This window comes from Rosa chinensis, chromosome 1, assembly GCF_002994745.2.
Source record: "Rosa chinensis cultivar Old Blush chromosome 1, RchiOBHm-V2, whole genome shotgun sequence".
Lineage (NCBI taxonomy): Eukaryota > Viridiplantae > Streptophyta > Magnoliopsida > Rosales > Rosaceae > Rosa > Rosa chinensis.
In genome coordinates, this window is record NC_037088.1 from 42,189,073 (window position 1) to 42,211,865 (window position 22,793).

The 22,793-nt window shown below is 37.9% G+C and overlaps 1 protein-coding gene across 1 annotated transcript; it reads left to right on the forward strand.

The window, feature by feature from the left end:
- Positions 1 to 17,153: 17,153 nt before the first annotated feature.
- On the forward strand, positions 17,154 to 20,163 carry LOC112181857 (autophagy-related protein 8f). The gene is made up of 6 exons (XM_024320256.2): positions 17,154 to 17,279; positions 17,706 to 17,756; positions 17,895 to 17,950; positions 18,992 to 19,044; positions 19,425 to 19,543; positions 19,875 to 20,163. Exons 2-6 carry the CDS (start codon positions 17,720 to 17,722, stop codon positions 19,961 to 19,963), a joined length of 354 nt encoding a protein of 117 aa, XP_024176024.1. The 5' UTR covers positions 17,154 to 17,279; positions 17,706 to 17,719; the 3' UTR covers positions 19,964 to 20,163.
- Positions 20,164 to 22,793: the final 2,630 nt, after the last annotated feature.

The window sequence follows — 22,793 nt, forward strand, 5'->3', positions numbered from 1 at the left end:
GTAGTTTATATATTAAACTAATAACTACATTAAAAAAAATTAATACTAGAATTGAATAAGGTTTCAGGTAGCGCTTATAAGGCCGAGCCAGGCGGGCTTTAATGGGCCGAGTTGCGGGCTTTAAAATATATAGTATTTCATTAGTAAAACTTACAAGAGCAGTTAAAGTTTAGGGGCCGTGACCACTTACCCAATTTCAGCATAAATATTGCCCACTTACTCCACTAAGAGTTTTTTTAACCCATTTACCCAAATCTAACATCTTTTGACAATTGTGCCCCTATTATTAAATTAAAACCCATCCATCTCCTATCAGTCTCTCTCTCCTTCCCAAACTCTCTCTCTCTCTCCCCCCATCTCCACCTCCACTCTCTCTCTCTCTCTCTCTCTCTCTCTCTCTCTCTCTCTCTCTCTCTCTCTCTCTCTCTCTCTCTCTCTCCTCCTCCCATGATCTCCACCTCCGGTCTGTCTCTCTCTCTCTGATCGCCGCACCGGAGATGCAGTCCAAACCTGAAGACGACGATGAAGCTCCAGACGGCGATCCAACGTTCTCGTCGTCGTTCGAATGATCGGCGATCCAGCCACTCCAACGTCCTCGTCGCCGTTCGATTGTTCGGCGATCCCGACCATCGCCACTCCTTGTCACTCCTTGCCTCGGCTTTCTTCATCTTCCCGACCACTTTGCCTTCCAAATCTTCAGCTTCTTCGTACCAAACTCCAATGTTGGTGGCTGAAATCAACGGCAGCTTCGGAAGATTCTCAAAGGTCTTTGCTTTTTCACTGTTGCTGGTGACATCAGGGAGTGAAGGAAAATGGGGTTTCGAAAGATTGGGCCTTTCATTGGGTTTGAAGTTCTGGGTGGTGTTTCGATTTTGGGGTTTGGAATTCTGGGTGTTTCGGTTCTGGGGTTTTGAGGGTTTAGGCCTCTATCGTTCCGGCAATCGTTGTTCCAGTCTCTCGCCCCGACACTGACGATATCAACCCCATGCTTCTCTCGTACACAATCGAGTTCAAATACAACCAAGCACAATCACCTATCTCTCTCTTACACCAGCACCGGCGAGAAATCACGATCAGCTTTAGATGTGGGTGCCCAGAGCACTTTTTTTTTTTTTTTTTTGGTATCCTGAGATTGCAATGTAACTGTGGGGTTTGTTTGATGGTCTACTGGGGGGCAGTAGACACATTATTGGCCCCCAGTAGACTTTGATACGAGGGACATGGATCACTATAATGTGGTGTTTTGATAAGTTACATGTTGTTTTCTGTGTATTAAGGTCAAATTATCAGTGAATCCTACAAAATGGTGCATTTTTGGTGGTCTATTGGGAGGCAGTAGAGACATTGGACTTTGTATTGGGGGGCAATAATATGATTACTGGGGGGCAGTAATATGATTATAAATTGATCAATTGTTCCTGTAGTGTATTCATTTTGGTTTTGGGAGTTCATACAATTCACTGGACGTCAATAATATGATTTTTGGGAGGCAGTAATATGATTACTGGGGGGCAATAATAGCCGGATTCTGGAATCCGGTCACCGGTCGTTGGAGTCCGGTCACCGGTCGCCGGAGACCGCGCCGGCCATTGGTCACCGTAGCACAGCAAGGTGGAAGATGACTTCTCTCTCTAAGTGAGAAAGAAGGAGAGGGCAAAAAAGTCTCAAAAAAAAAGAAAAAAGAATTAATTGGGTAAAGGGGAAATAATCCCTTAGAGTGTTTTAGGTAAATGGGGTTAAAAAACAGTTGGTGGAGCAAGTGGGCAATTTTTAGCCTAAAATCGGGTAAATGATCATTTTCCCTAAAATTTAAGTGAGCGACCTCATTAAAATCTTGAAGTAAATCAAGTAGGACGAAATTAAAGAACATTTCCTAGTACGAACATAGAAAAAAAAGTTCTACATGGTTTTGCAGCCCTTATAGCCTATAATCAATAAAGAACTATGTTATCTAACTATGAAGGAATGATCATACATGCCTAGATGATAGATCATGTTGTTAGAATCATGAGGCAAATATGTGCACTGATATATATATATATATATATATATATATATAAAATTTTAATCAAATAAATAGTATATTCATCACAAGCCAGAATAGGTCGTTACATACTCTTTCACTGTCACTTAAGGGCATAGATAGACAAGAAAATAGTGGTAGTATCCACAAGTGGTACATAGAAATAGACCTATTCATTGTACATTTAAATACGTAGAGGTAGCGAGGACCCTCCTTTGGTATTACTCCAGAGCCACTAGAGATACATATAGTGCACATCGATGCTTAACTTCCTAAATACAAGAAATTTATTGAAATTAGATAAAAACTAAAAACATAGGGATAGGCCTGGGGCAAAACACCCCAGCCCAAATTACGCCCCAGAGGGCAATCCCAAGAGAATGGGGCCGGTAGAGAGTTGACCCGTGCCCGCCACCATCCTCAACCCTAGTGCCGATCATCCTCAACCCTACACGAAACATATCAAAATCGCGCAGCCACGCCGCCACCATGATTGGTACAGATCCATCACAGCCACACCACCCCAGCGATCCTTTCAGACCGCCAAAGCCTCGCCGCCACACCAATCCACCATAGCCACGCTGTCACCGATTCTAGATATCTTCTAACGAAGCCCTCGCCGCCACAAGTCCTGGAAGCGCTTGACGACACCTACCATCCACGCGAAATTCGACTAGCCTAGACCCCTCTACCATATCCCTAGCCACACCCCATTCATGAGACTATCCGGCAATAGCTTTCAAGACCCGCCCGGCAGCAGCCCAAATCGACATAATGAAACACCGATAAGCGCCATCGGACAAGAAGAAACTTAGGAAAACCTAGAAACAATTCTAGTTTGGGGCCATGACCACTTACCCGATTTTAAGCTAAAAATTGCCCACTTACTCCATTAAGAGTTTTTTAACCACATTTACCCAATTTAATATTTAAGTACAGTTTTGCCCTTAACTCAATTATTTAATTACATGTGCATCTCCTTGTCTCTCTCGACTCTCCTCGATCTGCTCTTTCTCTCTCATCCCCCATTCTCTCTCTCTCTCTCTCTCTCTCTCTCTCTCTCTCTCTCTCTCTCTCTCTCTCTCTCTCTCTCTCTCTGTGGCAGTGTGCTGGACGTGTGCAGGCGAGGTGGCGCTGAGATGGGCAGACGTTGGGCTACGCAAGACGTAGGTGTGCTGTGTTGCGCAGGTGGCGGGGCAAGGCTGCAGGATTCTGCAGCGATCTTTGTTGGGATCTGCGCAAGTGTGCTGGCCGCGTGGGTAGGAAGACGATGGGATGTTGCTGTGCGAGCAGGAGGGGGACTAGGTGTAGGTGGAGGCTAGATCAAAGGCTGGGAGGCTCCGGTGAGGAGGCTGGATCGAAGGCCGGAATGCAGGCGGTTGGGATCGGTGCTGCAAATGACTCCGGTGAAGTGGAGGCGGTGCTGCAGTTCCTTATGGGCTAGCAAGGACGAAGGGCGATCTAGTGGGCAGGCCGCCGTGAAGAATTTTTTTTAATTATATATATGTAAAATTAAACATATAAATTGATCAATTGTGCCTGAAGTGTATTTATTTTGATTTTGGAAGTTTATGCAATTCACCGATGGCAACAATATGATTATTAGGAGAAATAATATGATTATTAGGAGACAATAATATGAGTATTGGGGGGCAATAATATGTATATAAATTGATCAATTGTGCTTGTAGTGTATTCATTTTGGTTTTGGGAGTTTATGCAATTCATTGGAGGGCAATAATATGATTGTTGGAGGCAATAATATGATTATTGGGAGGCAATAATATGATTACGGGGGGGGGGGAGCAATAATATTATTACTGGGGGGCAATAATATGGTTACTGGGTATTATTAGGGGGCAATAAATTCAGACTCTAGAATCTGGTCAACAGTCAGGTAGCCGGATTCCAGTCATCGATTGCCGGATTCCTGTCACGGGTCCCAGGAGTTCGCGGCCGGCCACTCGTCACCGGAGCACAGCAAGGTGGATGATGACTTTTCTCTCTAAGTGAGAAAGAAAGAGAGGGCAAAAAAGTCCCAAAAATAAATAAAAAGAATAAAAAAAGAATTAATTGGGTATTAGGGAAATAGTCACTTAGAGTGTTTTGGGTAAATGGGGTTAAAAAACTGTTAGTGGAGCAAGTAGGCAATTTTTAAGCTGAAATTGGGTAAATGATCATTTCCCCTTTTAGTTTTCTGGAGCAAACCTGATAGAGTTTTTAATAACCTAATACGTGCATTGATATACATAGTGATTATTCATTACTTAATATTATAGGGTGTGTGTCTTTATATTTATATATATATATATATATATATCTTGAAGTCTCTGTAGCTGAAAAAAAAAAATTTGTCCAAAAAAATTAAGGAAGAGATTATATAAAAAAAGTTTGTGTAGAATACATTTTAAAGTTATTCTAACTCATTGGTTAACCAATACACTTATTACTTTAATAATATATACACACACTATTATTAAGAGAAGCGGCTTTATTAGCCAAAATTGAAAATTTTGACATATTTAATCCTGAAAGATTAAAAAAGTTTGAGAATAAATTAAATTACAAGGATGAATAAGACAATTATAAAATATATTTTTATTAAGAAAATTAAAAAGAAATGATTACACAACCCCATTTTTCTCTCCCACTATTTTCTTTCCTCAATAACTACCACTGAATCTATTTTTTCTGCAATAACTACCCACTTTTCTATTTATTTATTTTTAACAATGAAATCTTTTTTTGTGAAACGGGAGGGACACAAGGTTGCTCACCGTTTAGCACAAGAGGCTTTAAAAGTTAGTCAACCGTTACTTTGTTTGGAGTTGAGGCCTATTTGGCTCCATCAGTCTGTCAGTATGGATTTCCAGTGTGAAGTCTAGTTGGGTCGATTGTCCTGCGATAGTAACCATGTTGGTGCTCTTGCGGACTTTTGCTCCACAACTCATTGTAATTCATTCATTGTTAATGAAGTTCCTATTTGATCAAAAAAAAAAAATCTTTTTCGTACATATGTAGAACATGTGATTACAGACTAATACATATATATAATTATATATAATTATATATATATATATATATATATATCTGGGCGAGCGCGCGCGCATGTTGCCCTATTCTCTAATAATGTTTACGCATCTCCACTATGTATTGTTGGCTTATTCAGTTGTAGTTTTCTGTTTGCTGGTATATATATCCATAATCACAATTGTACAGGAAGTCTTGAATCATTCTTTTTGCAAGTTAAGAATAGTTTAGCGGACTTTAGCCATGAATATATCGTGTATCGATATTGATCGATTATACATTCTTTTTGTCTCTCAATTTGTTTGTTTTTATAGCTAAACAATTTGAAAGGATTAATTAGACAAGAATTTGAAAAGGAAAGTAACCAGATCTTTCTCTCGATCGATGATCTCTCATTGCATGCATGTGCCAAGCCGAGGCATTATAATTTGCTGCATGAAAATTAACTTGAAGTAGTGGTCAAGCATGAAACCAAGGACGTGAAGGCTAATGCAATTATCTTTATGCATTACAAATAAGAAGTCACATTGATATGTATCTATCATATATTGGATTAAGTACACTGATGATGAAGAAGACAATTTTGACAGCCTACAATAATTAAAGAATTGAAGACAGATTAGTACTGGGGGACAATAAAATGAGGACACACTGAATTTGATTGGACAAGTCAATACATAAAATACCAAAACATTATATAATTCTTTTCACCTAAAATATCATTACTGATCAATAAGGTAGGCTGCTTTTGGCATTGTACAAGAAGACCTGGCCAAGTCCAAAAAAGCAATGATCATATGAAAATAGATCAAAATTCTTGCATCGATAATAGATCAAAATTCAGAAGTGATATCTGCATAAGTCTCTCGCGTGTACAATCATCTAAATTGATCTTGTAAGGAAAAAAAAAAAGTCTTAAATAAAAAATTAACAAAATAGTAAAGAACTTGGTGAAACAGGCTAGCCTAGCTAGTGTTACAAACTTGCAATTCACTTCAATCATTCCCTAGAAAGAATGACCTAGAAGTCATCCAATTGAAGGAAATATGACCAGTTTCCGATGTAGAAATTGTTTAGCTCGAGAGACCCCTTATATTGATCCATCACAGAATCACAGATGATCAAAAGACATGTAGAAGAATATAAATCACACATCCAAAAAAATAATGAAATAAGAAAAAATATGGAAAATTCTAGTGTACTTGTGGGTATCTCATACCCACATTTACAAAAGTGACAACAAATTTGTTGTCAGAATGGTAATGTTGAGTCTTATTTTGTGTAATCTTAGTTCTAATAATGGTAATTACATCTCTTACGACATTGTTATAAGTTTTTGAACAAATTCGTTGTCAATGTTGTAATTTTTGTTTAACTATATGTAAATAGTGTAACTGAATATAATAATTTATGTTCTCAATGTTGCAATTTTGGTTCAAATAATTGTAAATGAGTGTATGAGATACCCACAAATACCATAGCTTGTCTAAAAAAATATATATAGCTAGTTCATTTTTAAAAGTAACGAGCTCGGTACTTTCTTTTTTTTTTTTAGAATGATACGAGCTCGTTACTTATTACCATTTGCAAACGAAATATCTGTTTTGTGGCTATTGATAGGTTGATACATCTACAGACTAGTTTTCCTTTATAATTTGAGTTCAAGTGTGTATTTTATGTCATTAATCTAATTCGATGAAGAACTGAAGAAGGGAATAGTATTGATCGAATTTCTCAAGCTTAATATATAGACATGTGGATAATGTAATCAGAGTTCATAGAAGACCACCTTCTCTCAATTCTCAACTGCTCTCAAGTACCTAACCCATAATCCAAGAAGGCATGAAACACTTCATCCATCGAGAACAGTGAAACAGACCCTTAAAGGGTGAAACATAGATCAATAGGTTTTTAGTCGTCTGCCTATCCTTTTAAGTATATAGGCTGCTTCAAAGTTCACACACCACGGCCTTGAAAAGAAAGAGATCGATCGAGTTGCTTTCGTTTTGCTGTGTATAGTGTGTATAGACTGTTTTGGAGATGGGTTTTTATCCAAATTTATGAGAAAAGATCTATCAGTAGCTCTCTGCATGTGCTTATTTCCCCTCTGTACAAACCCCTTTTACTTCCCCATAAAACATGAAGGGACGTGAACGTGGTATTATTGCTAGGGTACGTGAGCAAGACGACTACGTAGCTCGACAACAATGGAAACCCTAAGGGCATTGCAGGAATAATTAGACAGAACAATGGGCGGTTTTCTGTACGGATTGTGCAGACAAAGCTTGAACTGTGGCTGGTAAGTTGGGAAGGAAAGGGGGGACATGCTTAGGTATATGGCTGGAACTTGTTTGAGAAAACCATGATTTGGGCATGTCAGAGAGGGAAGAGGACTTAATTTATCTGATCTGATCTGCCGCCATGTAATTGTTCACGACAACTCCTTCGGATCAAAACCCTCGTTCCATATACATATGAAGTGTAAAGTGAACATCTTGATGCCCTTTTTTCTCTTGCCAGTGCTTTAGTGTTTTCTATTCAAAAACTTGATTCATACATTGTTATATGTAGCTAGCAGCTAGCTAGATCTCTCTTCTTACACACAATTATGTGGTTTTGGGGATAGCTAAAAGGAAATGTGCAAGTGATATTGTTCTTTTATCTCCTCCCAAGCTAGACAACCTACAACTCGAGAAACACACATGTAGAAGAATTGCATATTTGCATACCCACCCAAAACCACCATAACAAATTTTAAGCTCAAGAAAAGCAGTAGTTTCAAGCTTAAATATCTTTTAATGAGCAAATTTTAAGCTCAAGAAAAGCAGTAGTTTCAAGCTTAAATATCTTTTAATGAGCTATAGTGAATCTGAATTATGGTCTTGTTATATATAGTTGAGATCCCATGCATCCTCAACCTAACCCCCCACATACCTAATTAAATAATTAAATTAAAGCGGATGGCCGGCCATACACTCGTTTATCTAAGAAATTGTTCAAATTAAGACTCGTTTAGCCATTTTTGATTATTACTACGTAGTACGTACTAATATTAGGTTCTATCATCCGCATTAGTATTTAGTGTTTAGTACCGTATTAATGTTACTAAACAGTTTTCGATTTAGCCGGTATCTTTGTAAATACAAGTAGACAGTTATTTATTAACTAAATTAAGCACAATTCCTCATCAAATACAACTATTGGAAGTTGCATTACACGCCCTCATCATTAGTATGATTAGACTTGGCTCAGACAGTCAGATGTAAAACTTTGTTAACATCATATGAAATTACATTAGATATAAACTAAGCTCTCAATCTAGATCTTCCTTTTTGTACGTATACGTATATCATCATGAACTTTCACCATCTTTGACCTTCAATTTTTCGGTGCGCAGCAATATTTGATCGCTTGGAAATATTATAGCAGAAGATTATTGTTTTTATAAGTTAGTTTTTTATTAATTGGTTCTTCTTCACACTTCGTCACTTTCTTCGTAACTACAATATTTAGCATGTAGATGTTGTTTGGAAGTATTTGTAGGGCGGCAGGATTGGGACTACAGTTTTTGTTTCCAAGCCAAAATTCTGTGATAGAAAAAAGAAAGGTGGATTTGTGCATGTATCATATAAGAGTGGTGGAGAGTGATCAATTAATCTAGATCTGTTCTATTTGTTAGTATGTCTATGATATTGTTGTTTAGTGAAACCTTAAAAAAGAACGTCAATTACATAAAAGCTTCTTTTCGTTGATGACATCAATTATGGGCAATAATTGGGTTAGATGTTATCCAGCATCCAACAACTTCAAGCAAGATAGAAAGATGGATAGAAGATGATTTAGGAAATAAGATGAGGCGGCCTAGTGGATGGAAGATGATTTTTCTTTGGGAGAGTGATATGTTTCTGATAGTTTATAACTGCACTACAAAGTGAGCTTCAGTATGTTTTTAGTGAATCATATTTATCAAGTTTAGAGTTTGACCAATTTACGGTTCAAATAAGATGTATGTACTATTTTGGACTTCAGCTTTGAATCCTTTGATCAATGAAAATTAATTGGTTATCAAGAAAAAAAAAAGGATGATAAAACCTAACCTTTCTTACATTTTAAAATTCAAATTAACCAATTTTGTAACTATATCAGCAATTTTTAGTTGTAGTGTCTACGAATTTATTAATCATCTAAATATAACATAGTATAAAACTAACATAAAAAAAAATAAAAAAAAATCAATAAAACCATTACGGGGACACCGAAGCCAATTAGTTTCATGATGCTAGGTCTCTGTGCAGCTACTCACTCAACAATTGAGCAGGTTCCGGCTTAAGCTAGTGGAGATAAATGCCGATGCACCTGTGACAGAGATGAGTTTGTGGAGATGCCTCGTATTACGGGTGTCAAAAGGACAGCGTCAATGGCGTCGGTTCCTTACTGCAAGCGGACTAGGAGCATCGATGCAACGATGCCAGTGCCTATGGAGCTGGATTTTCAGCCAAAGTAATCTCTTCCGATTGAGAATAATGTGTTGAAGGTGTCTCCGACAAAGAAAGCTAGAGTTGGTCGTCCCTTGAGCAGGAAGAATAAGCCCAAATGGAGTGGCAAAGAAGTTGAGCTTGGACACCAAGAAGCCTAAGAGAAAATTCAAAACTGCTCGATCAGGCTGAGGTGAATGACAAAGTGACACACTGATGGTGGTGGATTTAACTGAGGGAGAGGGGACTATCCCTTCTAATTAAAGTCTTTCTCTTCTAAGGTTAGACTAATTGAGGCTATAACTCGTATTGTTCGGTATTTAGCCTATTGTCCGATTCTTAATCTTATGGTAAAGTTATGTTAGGATTGTTGAGCCCTAATCAGTGGTTCAATTCTGACATAGCCCCCTTGGGGTGGATTCTAGAATAATGTAACCTACATTTGATAATATATTGGAGTGACGTCATTAAAAAAAAAACATTACGTGTTGATGCATATAAAAAAGATAATAAAATATTAATCTAACAATATCTTTATATCAATTGCCTTGATTGTATTGAGGTAATCAGCATTCAACGTATCTGGTTATCCAAGGCAAATTGATCTAATCAATATGTTATTGTGTTATTCTCTTTAGAATTTAACACAATTACACCTACGGGGTCACGATAAAAGCTGAACTAAAGTTTTTTTTTTTTTATTTTTTTTTATCAAGTAGTTAGCTGTTAGTAACTCATACACCTATGCAGTGGTATCCCAGCATCAGGACACCTGCACCGACATTGCGGCGAAAGACAGGCTAATTCACTGCACCGCAGACGCACGAACCCAAAGGGTCCCTCAAATCTGCTGGCCACGGGATAGAGCTGGGATTAAAACGCTAGGCTGAACTAAAGTTTAGTTATTTTTGTTGTTTAGCTTCTTCTAATATTTTAATAGTCGACATACACTCTTATTTAAATTTCTTGCTATTCATACCATAGCTTTACCCCTTTTTTTGTCCATTTATATTGAAATTCCTATTGTATTCCCTTGACCCGATGATGAAGGACTTGATCAGTTATAATTGATTTGTGAAGTTGATATAAAACACTGATGCTAATAATAAAACTCGTCAAGCTGATCATGCAAATCAAGTCATCATGACCACTCATGGAATACAGTTCTTTACAAACTCAGGAAGATAAAATGCAAAAAAAATTCGTGCCATTCTCTTCACACTACCTATGATTTTAGGTTATTTGGGTATAGAACCTTGATGATTTTGTTAATTTTAAATTATTTTTTTTTCGGTTACATAATTTTAATTTTTTCCCTTCCCTTTTCTTCCTTTTTGTGGGTAATTTTCTTGTAATAATTCTGGGTCGAGGCCTCGTGATCCAGCCGGCTTCCAGTGTACTGGCTTTCAGGGCCTTAAAAAAGCCAATCCAACATTATATAACGTGTGGGTTATTGTCTATGATTTAGGCTTATCATACCCACATTTAATTTGGGCCGACTTCTTACCCACATCCAATATTTTTCTTATCCACAGGGAATAAAGAAAAGAGAAATTTCTTCAAAAAAAAAAAAGAAAGAAGGTAAATTTCAGTCTAACCCCACATTTGGAAGGGAAAAAGAAAGCCTTCAAAATTATAAAAATAATAATAAATCATAACTTAGGTCCTGAAATTTTCAATCAATGCATATATATATAAACCGATTTTACCATCAAGTTCAAAAGCTTAACTTTAATACGCGGGAGAATTGTTGACAGGACCCGCCCCGGATTTCACCCTGAAATCCGAAGAGGTCATGCGGGGCCCACCTTAGAAGAAATTCTACCAAAAATTTGACAGAACTTCCCCTAAAAATGGACAACCCAAAACCTGTAGAAAAACATTTACACTTCTAAATCATTCATCCTTATTCTCCTGGAGCCACCATGCTCCCTATATCACAACATCTCCAATTTCACAAACAATTCTGAAACTAAGAATATTAATCTCATAGGTTATCAGAGCAATTTAATGTACAGGCGTACAAGAGAATAGAAAACAAGATAAATGACCGATATGCGGAAGCTATGACAGCTATGCTTCAACCCCAAGTACGCTCGACCTCAAGCTAAACTGGCCTGTAAACTGGGCATTTAAAACCTAAGGGCCCAGGGGAAAACATTTAAAATCCGTTAGAGTGAGTGGACGAAAAATAAGTAATTTCAAATGAATAAGTAAAACTTAATGCTTTCCCAAGTTATTCTCTAAAACCTAGCATGCAGTAACAATCATGGAAAATACTCTTAATCATCCTCTTTACTGAAATCTCAATCATGTAACAAGAACATCTTGAAATCTCTTAAAATCTCATCCTCAATCCTTATAAAAAAAACATCATTTTCATGAGGCTCGTTTGATGACTAGAAAAGACTGCTGTTTAGTTATCTCATGTCATCTAGGAGGGACTGCCACCCAGATGACGCATCGGAAGGGACTGCCAACCGGAATAGGAGGTGGTGGATAGAAGGGACTGCCAACTAACCACAGGTAGTAGACGGGACTGCCGACTAACCACAGGTAGTAGACAGGACTGCTGACTAACTACCTCATGTCATCTGGAAGGGATTGCCAACCAGGTGACGCATCGGATGGGACTGCCAACGGGGCTGTAGTCTAGAAGGGACTGCCAACCAGACTATTACCTAGAAGGGACTGCCAACTAGGTAAGATACGCATGCGCTAAAACTGGCCTCCTTAATAAACTGAATAGCCTCATCAAGAAACTGAAAATAACCTCAAAATCTCAATAAATCCTCGAAAGCATAAAATCAAATACTCTGTAAATCAATAAATGCTTTCGGAAAGAAAACTCAATCTAACGGAGCTCAAAGCTCAATAAATCTCGATAATTCAATCATGCTCAAATATTCGATGAAACATTCGTACTCATGAATCCTCATAAAAACTGATATTTGAAATCCATAATTTTCATAATATTTTCTGAATCAGTCACTTCCCGAAAATCATTTCTCAACTCAATAACTCCTGAATAACTATCTCAAAAGTCTACTAAAAGCCCTCGGGAAGGAATTTCAATACTAATCTCGTAATTCATAAATAAATCTCGGTAAATCAACGCTCAATAAACCATAAAACTCAATAATTCAAAACATAATTTAAATCTCAATTGGAAGGAAATAATAATACTGCATGCATAATTAATCTAAAAACAAATGTCCACTCACAGTACTATTTAGGCGACCACGCTACCGGTTTCCTACGTCGAGCAGTAGCTCGGCACGTCGCCCTGTATACAATTATAATTCGTGAATAACAATCCGAAATTTAAATACGATTCCCACATCAAATCCTCATAAATTAACATTCTATTTCTTCTCTGATTAAACCAAAACTTTATCATTTGTACCAATTCTTTAATTGAAGGTTCTAGGGCAGAACCAAGAGAAATCCGGATGCCGGATTCTTATAATTCAATGATCGACAACCTAAACTTCGGAATTACACAATCGATACAAAACTCCATCAATTTCCACCAAACTTCACATACAAGCTACTCAATATTTATAGGATTTAATTGGGCTAAAACAGGAATAAAAAACCAGCCCTAAGCGCCTCCACGCGCCATCCACAGTGGCCCACGCGCCCTTAACCACCACCTTCGATGGTTACCAAATTTTGGCAGCACCACCTACCCAACAGTCTAAGCATTTTTCACAACTACAACAAGTGCCAATTTTACCTGTAAGTGATCGAAATTGGCCGGTGAAGTTTTTCCAGAAAAACCCAAGAACCCTAGGATTTGAAATCGTCAATTCGACCTCCACACTGCAAATCGTGGCTCAAGGATAGGGGCGAAATGATCCTTGGCAAAAACCGAACCTTCGACACCAATTTGGTGGCCAGAGACGGCCGGAAACCCTGGAAATCGAAGAAAATCCCGTTTTGCTACAGTAACCTTCACAACTCCAAATCGAGCTCTTCCGGCCAAATTGCTGCAAAACACCACCACAGACGTGACCAGGGTGAGGAGGCGAGCCAGCTGATGTCCAGATTCCATCGTGGGGTGGCCGGAGGAGGAAGAAATCGGAGGAGGAAGAATCGGGCCGAAGTGGAAGAAAAGGTCGGGGGAGAGGAGAGAGAAAAGGCCGGTAGGTTTCCAAAAATGGAAACTTACCACAGTAACTTGGCTATTTATAGAAACTTACCACATGAACAGTAACTTTAGTATTTCACTTATAACTTTCGCATACGAGCTCCGATTTTTACGTACCAAATATGCACGCGCTCGGTTTAACGTCCTCTACAACTTTCATGAAGGAAATTTTCTCAAATTTTGACCCGAACAAAAAGTCAACTTTTAGGGCCCCCTAAAAGCATTGAAACGACAGTAAAAGTGAAAGTAAAAGTTGTTTACCGTCCAAATGACTAGTAAACCGGTGAATTCGGGTTCGGGACGTCACAATTGTAGATCCATTCGTTACATTTTGTGTAATTATTATAACAAAATGGATGATAAAACTATAAAAAAAAAGGATGGTAACGGGAAGGGGAGCGGGAGCTGCCGGTGGCAGTTTTTGTAATCATTGTTATTCTTATTGTCAAGTTGCTGAGGGGTGACATAAATTATCAAAAGTCACTTTTTATTACCTAAAGTATCATGAGTAGGGATGACAAAAATCCCAGCGAGGCGGAGCTTCATTGGATACCCGCCCCTAATGGGGGAGGATTCGGGGACAAATGGGGAATGAGGATGAGGATCCCCAATCCCCGCTATCTAAGATTGGGGATGGGGCGGGGATGGTATTGTAATCCCCATCCCCAAACCCCCCCATAATATATATATATATATATATATATATATATAATTTATACATTTTTTAATTATATATATATTAATTTTTTTTATAATATAAATCACAAATATATATATTTACTACTTTACTTTAATTGTTACACTTTTACAATATAAACGGCACCATATAAACCCTAACTTCATAAACAACAACCCAACCGTTCATATTGTTCTCTCTAACCCTAACTGAATTATGATTTATAAATTTAATCATGTTTTAATTTTATTTGTTGTGCATTTTGATTAAAGACGAAATGAGAAAAGATTATTTTATTTATTTAGTTCTTATTGAGGATTTGGGGCGGGTTTGGAGACCTAGTCCCCAGTGGGGATGGGGACGGGGAATCCCCAATATATTTTTATTGGGGATTGGAGCGGGGATAGGGATGAAGAATGACTCCGGGGATGGGGATGGTATTGTGATCCCCATCCCCAACCCGCCCTATTGCCATCCCTGATCATGAGGCACATGTAAGCCACTTTTTCATTTCCCCTATTAAATAACTTAGATGTGTTGAAGTTTTGTATATCCAAAGGCAGTGGCGGAACCTGAAACTTCTTATTGGGGGCCCCAAAAATATTGATAATTTTTTTTCTACAATTGACATTTACTATAAAATTCATATACAAATATTGAATAACAAAAAAGAAAACTATTTTTTCTTCATTTTTGATGCCATATATCAAGCATGCTTTAATATTCGGCTTTTTTTTTTTTTTTTTTAATCAAAGGAAATAATTTTATAGATAGAAACTCAATAGAGCTTTGTTACAAGCATATCGTAACACATCTAGATAACAATCATAGAGTGTTAACAAATTACTAGAAATTTGTGTTAGTCTAAGGCCAGAGTGGCTATCACATACCCTTCCGCTGCCATCTACAGACAAAACAAGAAGATGTGGCAGTACCCACGGTGATACATAGAGATAGGTCCACTCATTTGACCTTTCATGCTCCGCCATTATAGAATAATTTGAATCCTCCTTCAGTACTACTCCAGTCGATTCAATAGTACCACTTATGTCAACATAAACATATTTGGCTGGATCAAAACCTCTAGGATCCCAAATACGAAACCCTAGCAGATTAGAGCTCATCAGTTTGGCCCACAAGAGAGCCCAATTCCAGCAAATCTTCACCCATTTAGGTCTCAAACCTCCATGTGGCCCCCAATCATATTTTACTGTGGGCACCCAGCATGGTTCGGGCACCCTATCAGAACCCAGCCTCCGATCTCTAGTAGCACAGCAGCTTCTCAACCCATCACCAGCCGCGCCATTGCCTTGCAATCATTCTAAACAAACTCCACCGCCGCGCACGCTGATCGATGTGTGTGTCTCTTCATCCTCAGTTTGCATCCCCTTGAGTAATTAGGCTGCATCGCTCCCAGCCTCCTATCACAGTCGAATGCAGACACTGCTCGCCTAATTTGGAAGACCTGCTGCAATGGCAGATCTGCAGCCTGCCGCCGCCAGTCCAACCCAAACATCTGCTGCTCCCGTCCTTTATGCCAAACACTAGAAGCTATTTTCCATCTATGATTTGCGATGTCAATCACCGCCATCTTCAGATTTAGATCATATAGATGGCTGCCTCCCCATGGTTTCAAGAAACAGACTCCTCCAAACAAAGCTAGGTCTATCTTGAGCCGAGCTCTACTTGGGTGAATCCGGGACAAACAATTTTGCACCCACCGAGCCTTGGGTTTCCCCGGATTAGACCACCAATCCATCTCATTCACATCATCCACTTCATTCCGGTGAGAGTCAAAAGAGGTGATGAAGGTTTGAGGGTTGGATCGGGTGGTTTCCACACGAGGTTGGCGCTGGAGGGCCATCAGCAGATGGCTTAGGACAGAGATCGTAGTTGGCCGCCATTGTTGGAACGCAAAGCCAAGGAGGCCAGGCTTTAGGAGGCTAGGGTTGAAACGTAGAGCCATTTTTTACAACTAAGACTTTCTTATTTGATGCACTCATTTAATTAATATTTTATAGAATTCTATAAGATACATAGGGCAATTTATTAAAGTAATTATTGTGATTATCTTTCTTCAAGGAAAAATTAGTGTTAAGACATTAATTTGGGGGGGGGGGGGGGGTGGGGGGCATTATTGTTAATTTTAGACTATTTTAGTCTAAATAACTCTTAATTATTAAAAAATTACAAACCAATCAATAGAAGAATAATATTTTTAAAATCATTGGGGAGCTAGGGCCCACTCCGGTCTCCGTGAAGTTCCGCCGTTGTCCAAAGGGTAATAAAACTATAATTCATTTTGATTTTCTTAAAACTTTATGTTCTAGAAGTCATATAACTACATACAAGTACTAAAATTTCAAATATCAATCCGTACTTTTCATTACATTTCATGTTAAACACATACATATCGAATATAAATTTGCCGTTTCCGTATTTTATGATCGAATTTTTCAAAGTATTTTGTCACCAAAACTTGTCGATTTATTCACGAATGTATTTTTACAGTTGAATTTCCATCCGAAATATTACTAACTATGCTCACGGGTGAGCCATTAACTCATTATTATAAATTCGTATATCTAATCTCTTTCGCTAAAAAAATTAAAAAAAATACAGAAATTAAGCATCGGGTTTCTCTAAAAAAAAAAAAAAAAAAAGGCGTTGGGCTTCAATCCAATCCTTGCCACCGGCCCACCGCAAAACAAAAACGAAAGAGCAGAACCCAACTTCCCTTTTATTTCGACATGGCAAGATCCCATTGGTCAGTCCTGTAGCGGACCAAACATCACCGGCCGAAAGACCAAAACAAACCCACTAATCCACTATCATACATAAGCAACCTCTTCGATCATTTCATCCTCCAAGCCAAGAACAAACAGATTGTCAGTGACTTCTACTCTTCTCCAATCTTTATCCGTAAGTTTTCCTTCATTTCTTCTCCTTTTAATTTTGGGGTTCTTTTTCTTTTTTCTGATTCATAATCTGTATAAGTTTTAGTTGAGAATAGCTTTTTGTCTGCGTCACAAAATTTCTCAGCATCAGAGAGAAGGGATTTGGTAAAGATCGGTTCTTTATGTTATGGGATTTACTGATTCATCTGAAATTGATTGTGATCGTTCTGGGTTTTGGGCCATGTTTTGATGAATTCACAGTTTTTATGATCATTTGTATGGTTGCGTGTGTGTGTGTATATATTCTAAAGTTTACTGCTTTGATCATTGTTCTCATGAAATCAAATCATCAAGCTTTTGTTGCTTGTTAAATTGAGAGACTGCAAATTGGGTTTGTTCTGTTGTCAATTTGGTATAGGTTTGCCATTAAAGTTTGGTCCTTGTTATGCAGTTGATTCAAGAAACATGACGAAAAGCACCTTCAAGCAAGCACACGAGTTTGGTGAGTCTGGGTGTTGGTCTTGCTGAATTTTTGATGTTATATTGGAGGCTATTTCATGTATGTTAGTTTTATCAATTGAAATTTTTGGCTGTGTCTAAGAAATGAGATGTATAAAGGTGTTGTGTCCTTTCTATGCAGAGAAGAGGCGTGCTGAGGCCTCGAGGATTAGAGAGAAGTACCCAGATAGAATTCCAGTAAGGACTAAGCTATGTTGTGAAAATTATGTGCTTTTATTCTTAATCTGTTATTTGTGTGTCCAAGTTTTTCTAGTAGCTTGCTAATCATTAATGTTTGTTATCTGATTCTTTACTGTTTTTCTTTTTCATTCCCCTGTTTTAAGATTTGAGTGGTTCAGCAAATTTTATATATTAGGTTCGGTTACATCACACATAATTCGCCTCATAACATTGGAGTATTTCCTTCTTCTTCTTCTCTTTAATAAAAATTTCAGCGATCACATGTTAGCAGTGTAGGTTAATTTGTGAGTACCTTGCCTGTATATAAAATGTTAGATATTACCGTATTACTGTCCCAAGTTATACAAGATGTTTTAATGTGGTCAAGTTCTTTTTTGTTTTGTGTTTAATAGAGTTGTAAAAGTTATTATATGGCTTTCTTGAGATGTGAATGTGACACTAAATGATCGAATGCGCTGAAAGAAGGTTAATACTCGCTGGACCTACAGCAGTCATGATCAAGTTTGAAAAATATCTTTTGTTACACGTCAACAAGCATTGAAGAAATTGTAATGGTCAGAGGAGAAGTTTTCATTAAGGAGTATTGTCACCTGTTATTTTTATATTGATTATTAAATTATTCTTTTCTTGGAATATGGGATAACAGTACTGGTGCGTTGGTGTCTCTTGACATGAGAAGTAATTTGTAGATGTTCTGTTTTGTAATTTGGTGTTGCCTCAGTGCTATGAGATGATTATTTAGACTAGTATCACGGAAAATCATCTAACATAGGAAATGTGTTTGCTTTGTCAAACTGGTAATGAGACCTGAATTTACTTTTTCTTACAATTAAGCATGAACAATGTTATATTGTTGCTTTGTTTTCTCCATCAACAGCAATATAACCAAACTGTAGCTAGAATGTAATGCTTTGTTTCTCGTGTGTTTTATGGAATGTTGGAGCATTGGATTGGGGATGCTTAGTTACCATTACATATAGTGACTTCATGAACCACAACTGTCAATTTTATCCATTAATGTTTTCTGTTGTGCTTAAGGTGATTGTGGAGAAGGCAGAGAGAAGTGATATTCCCAACATTGACAAGAAAAAGTAAGCACCACTTCCATCACTACCTGTAATTCTAATGAGCTATATGGGTTTGTTGAAGCTCGTAAAATTTCGTTATTATAGATTTGACAATATTTGAGGTTTTCGCAGACCCTCTCTGGGTTTTTAACTTGAAATATTTTGTTTACTCCCTCATTCTTAAAGGGGGAAGAGTTGTCATGGCTATGTCAATGTTTGTGAAGAGGACTCACTCTGGTTTTCACTTTAGCTGTTTCATTGTGGACTCTTTTTTTATATTTTTGTTTGTGTTTTTTACTGTACCATAATTACTGAGAGAACACATTACTACCTAGGAACAATATCATTGCTAAATTGCGTGAATAGTTTTATAGATATTGGTGACCTGATTATCTACATGGCAGATACCTAGTACCAGCTGATTTGACTGTTGGTCAATTTGTCTATGTCATCCGCAAGAGAATCAAACTGAGTGCGGAAAAGGCCATCTTCATATTTGTGGACAATGTCCTCCCACCTACAGGTATCTACTGCAACTTGAACATCAAAGGGAGGGAGGGAGGGGGGAGAGGAGAAAAGTTAATGAGATACTGAATTTAAATAGTTTTGTTTCTGATTGTAGTCTGAAGTTAGTTGGAAAGATATTCAATAATTTTCTGGGATATATAAACTATTGCAATAATACTTCAAGAATTTGCAACTCTCTCTTTCTTTCCTGGAAATAGTGAGAAGATGCTGGTTGGTTTAATCTTTACAATAGTATTTGCAATTTGATCATAGTAAGTGTTTTGAATTATGATATCATATCTACCTTTTCTAAAAGATTGAGAAGATTCTGTTAAATCCTTTTGCAGGAGCAGTAATGTCTACTATCTATGATGAAAAGAAGGATGGTGATGGATTTCTATACGTTTCATACAGTGGTGAAAACACATTCGGGTAGCAGATGGGATGTCACCTGATTTGTTTATCATCTTTATATTTATCTCCAGTGTTCAGTTGTCTTGAACCAACAGCACTCTCCTTAATTTATAAACATGGTTTGTTTCTCTGTACAGTAAGTTTGTGTATATAGCTTTTCTGCAAAATATAAGATGACATTGTAATGAATAATTCCTTATTCTCAAGTACTTTTCCCTCCAAGAAAATATTGCAGGAGTGTGGATATGTTAAAATGATCACTCTGCTTGGTTCACACTTGATACACAAGAAAGGGTATGAGCATTCTGCTTCCCCTAAAACTGGATAAGCAATCTCAAGTTGAAAGGTTGGAATATCCATTTGGACCATTTCTGCTCTAGAACTCCCAAGACTCGGGACTCAGACTTTGAAATTCGAGGCTGGATCATTAGTGCAAGTGTACATGAGTACGTAGCGCCAGTGCTCCGCATGTGCTTCTCTGGAATACAGAGGATGGAGTTCTCTGTAGTATTCTATTTCCTCGAGTGTCGTTGGTTCTAATCACTTTTTACCATTTTTAGAAGTGCTACATTAACCGTTGATTGCACAATTTCTGTTCTCTATTGATGTCCAGACTGATCGATCTAATCAGATTTAGGCCTAATTGATCGGTTTCAATAGTTTTAGCAATTGGATTTCCAACCTCAGCCCACCAATGCCATCCGGAGCAGCCATTGAAACCAGGGTAAAGCATCATTTCCCAGCAAGTGAACTTTGTGAAAATCAAGCCAAGCCTACCGGACCAAAAACCTCTCACACATTGCGCTCGCCGCTCCTTCCACTTGAACCACAACAACCGATACACCAGAATATCAGACCAACCCTCACCGGTCAATCTAGTACATCTAACCCTCCATAGCCACCAAGACTCGATGATCAGAACTATTGACACATATCTAGTTGGTACATCTATATGGATTTGATACATTATAACGAAAGTTTTCACTTTGAAAACATGGGAGTTCTTGGCTCGGGTAGTTGCATGTAACGTTTATTTTTCGACATGAGCATGCAACGAACTAACGAAGTAAACACATAGAAAACATCTAATCTCGATTACTAACATTTCAAAATCGAACTGTATTGTATAATACAAAATCTAGTCTACACCGTATCTGCTACATTTTACAGTTGGGGATGAAGATCCAGTTGGTTAGTGCCGTAACTCAAGTCCACAAGAGAGAGATATTCAACCGGATTGCCTGGGGCGGCCACCACCTGGGTGATTGACTATGTCACATGGGTGATCGCCACGTGTCGAGGTTGGCCGGTAATGGCGGTTAAGGGGCATTTTGTCGTGTTCCTTGCTAGGGGAACAAGGTAGGGATGGTCCACGCTGCCCCTGTCGATCTGCTGTCCCCACACCATGGTAGACCCCACACGAGGGGCATGTTCGGCTGTTCCTTATTCTCTCCCATCTCAAGAACTGTGCCATTGCCCTAATTTCCGTCCCCGGCCCATTGCTTTCTTTACGGCTTCTACATACTTACCTTGCCCTAGGGCTGAAGTATTCATTGCGAGGGAAGAAGCTAGGCTTTAAGCATTATGCTCCATATGTTAAATCTCTTTTGTTGTGACTTACTCGCAAATTTCTTGTGATACTTGCTTTATTTTCTCTTTTTGTTCTTATTTTCAATGCCATATTGATTAGTTTTTAATTGTTTTGACGGTTAATTAGAAATAAAAGACACTTTTAAAAAATTTGATCTTGTTTTCTGAGTTTTGGAGACTACTCTAATAGAAAATTGCATGACAATTTGGTGTAATAAGTTTATTCACCTGGTCATTAACTGACCAAAGAAATCAGGGGCGGAGCCACGTTGGGGCATGGTGGGTCCTGTGCCCCAGTGAGATTTTGATATATATACAAATTTGGTTTCATTATAACTTTGAGTGTTGTCTTGCTGTAGTGGTAGAGACTTATTCTTGTCTTGGGCTGGTCCCTGGTTCAATAGCTGGTAACAGCAACCTGCTAATTTTTTTTAATAAATATTGATCTTTCCCTAACCTTATTCTAATTATTATTTTTATTACAATTTTATTACAATTTTGATATAATTACCAGGTGAACACCACTATTGATATAGGTGGTCACCAATGTGTCAATTTCAAACTCCACATCACTATTTCGATTGTTGGATACACTGCATAATGTATCTAAAGAAAAATACCTTAAATTGATCAAACAAAAGTACCACAGTTACTCCGATTAATTTTTCAGGTTCTTTCACCATTCACTTTTTTTTTTCCCTCTCTCTCCTTCTTTTGATAGCAGTCTGTTACTGTTGCTTAATTAGCTGGGTGATTATAGGGGTGATTATAATATCTAAGTAACTAAAGAATATAATTAAGTTGCTCCAAAAGTTTCCTTACTGATCCGAAACTATAATACTTAGGTACTTTCATCGATTAATATTGATGTAAATTAACCGATTAGGGCACGTATAGACTAACTAGCTAGGTCGGATATTAAGCAACTATTCACGTTTAGTTTAGTTTTTTATTTTATTTTTATTTTTTATTTTTTATGGAAAGCGGAATCAGGTTTCATTCAATATATCGACGACCTCACTCAGTCAAGCTCGGAATTCGAAAATCCCACATAATACAACGGGCAAATAGACTGCATAAAGTAGAAATACCAAAAAAGAAAAGCTAACAAAACAAAACCTAAAAAAACTCCGACCTCCACCCCACCCGAAATCATAGCAACTGAATTGACAAGCTTTGATACCTAAAGACCTCATTGGTGTACATCTCTACCCATCAACCAGCCCACAGCTACAACACAAGGCAGTAAGAGATAAGAGCAG

Excerpts from the sequence above, each read along its gene's own strand:
- LOC112181857 (XM_024320256.2), top strand. The coding sequence starts at position 17,720 with ATGACGAAAAGCACCTTCAAGCAAGCACACGAGTTTG. Across the intron at positions 17,757-17,894 it reads CAAGCAAGCACACGAGTTTG|AGAAGAGGCGTGCTGAGGCC; the intron begins GTGAGTCTGGGT and ends CTTTCTATGCAG. Across the intron at positions 17,951-18,991 it reads AGTACCCAGATAGAATTCCA|GTGATTGTGGAGAAGGCAGA; the intron begins GTAAGGACTAAG and ends GTTGTGCTTAAG.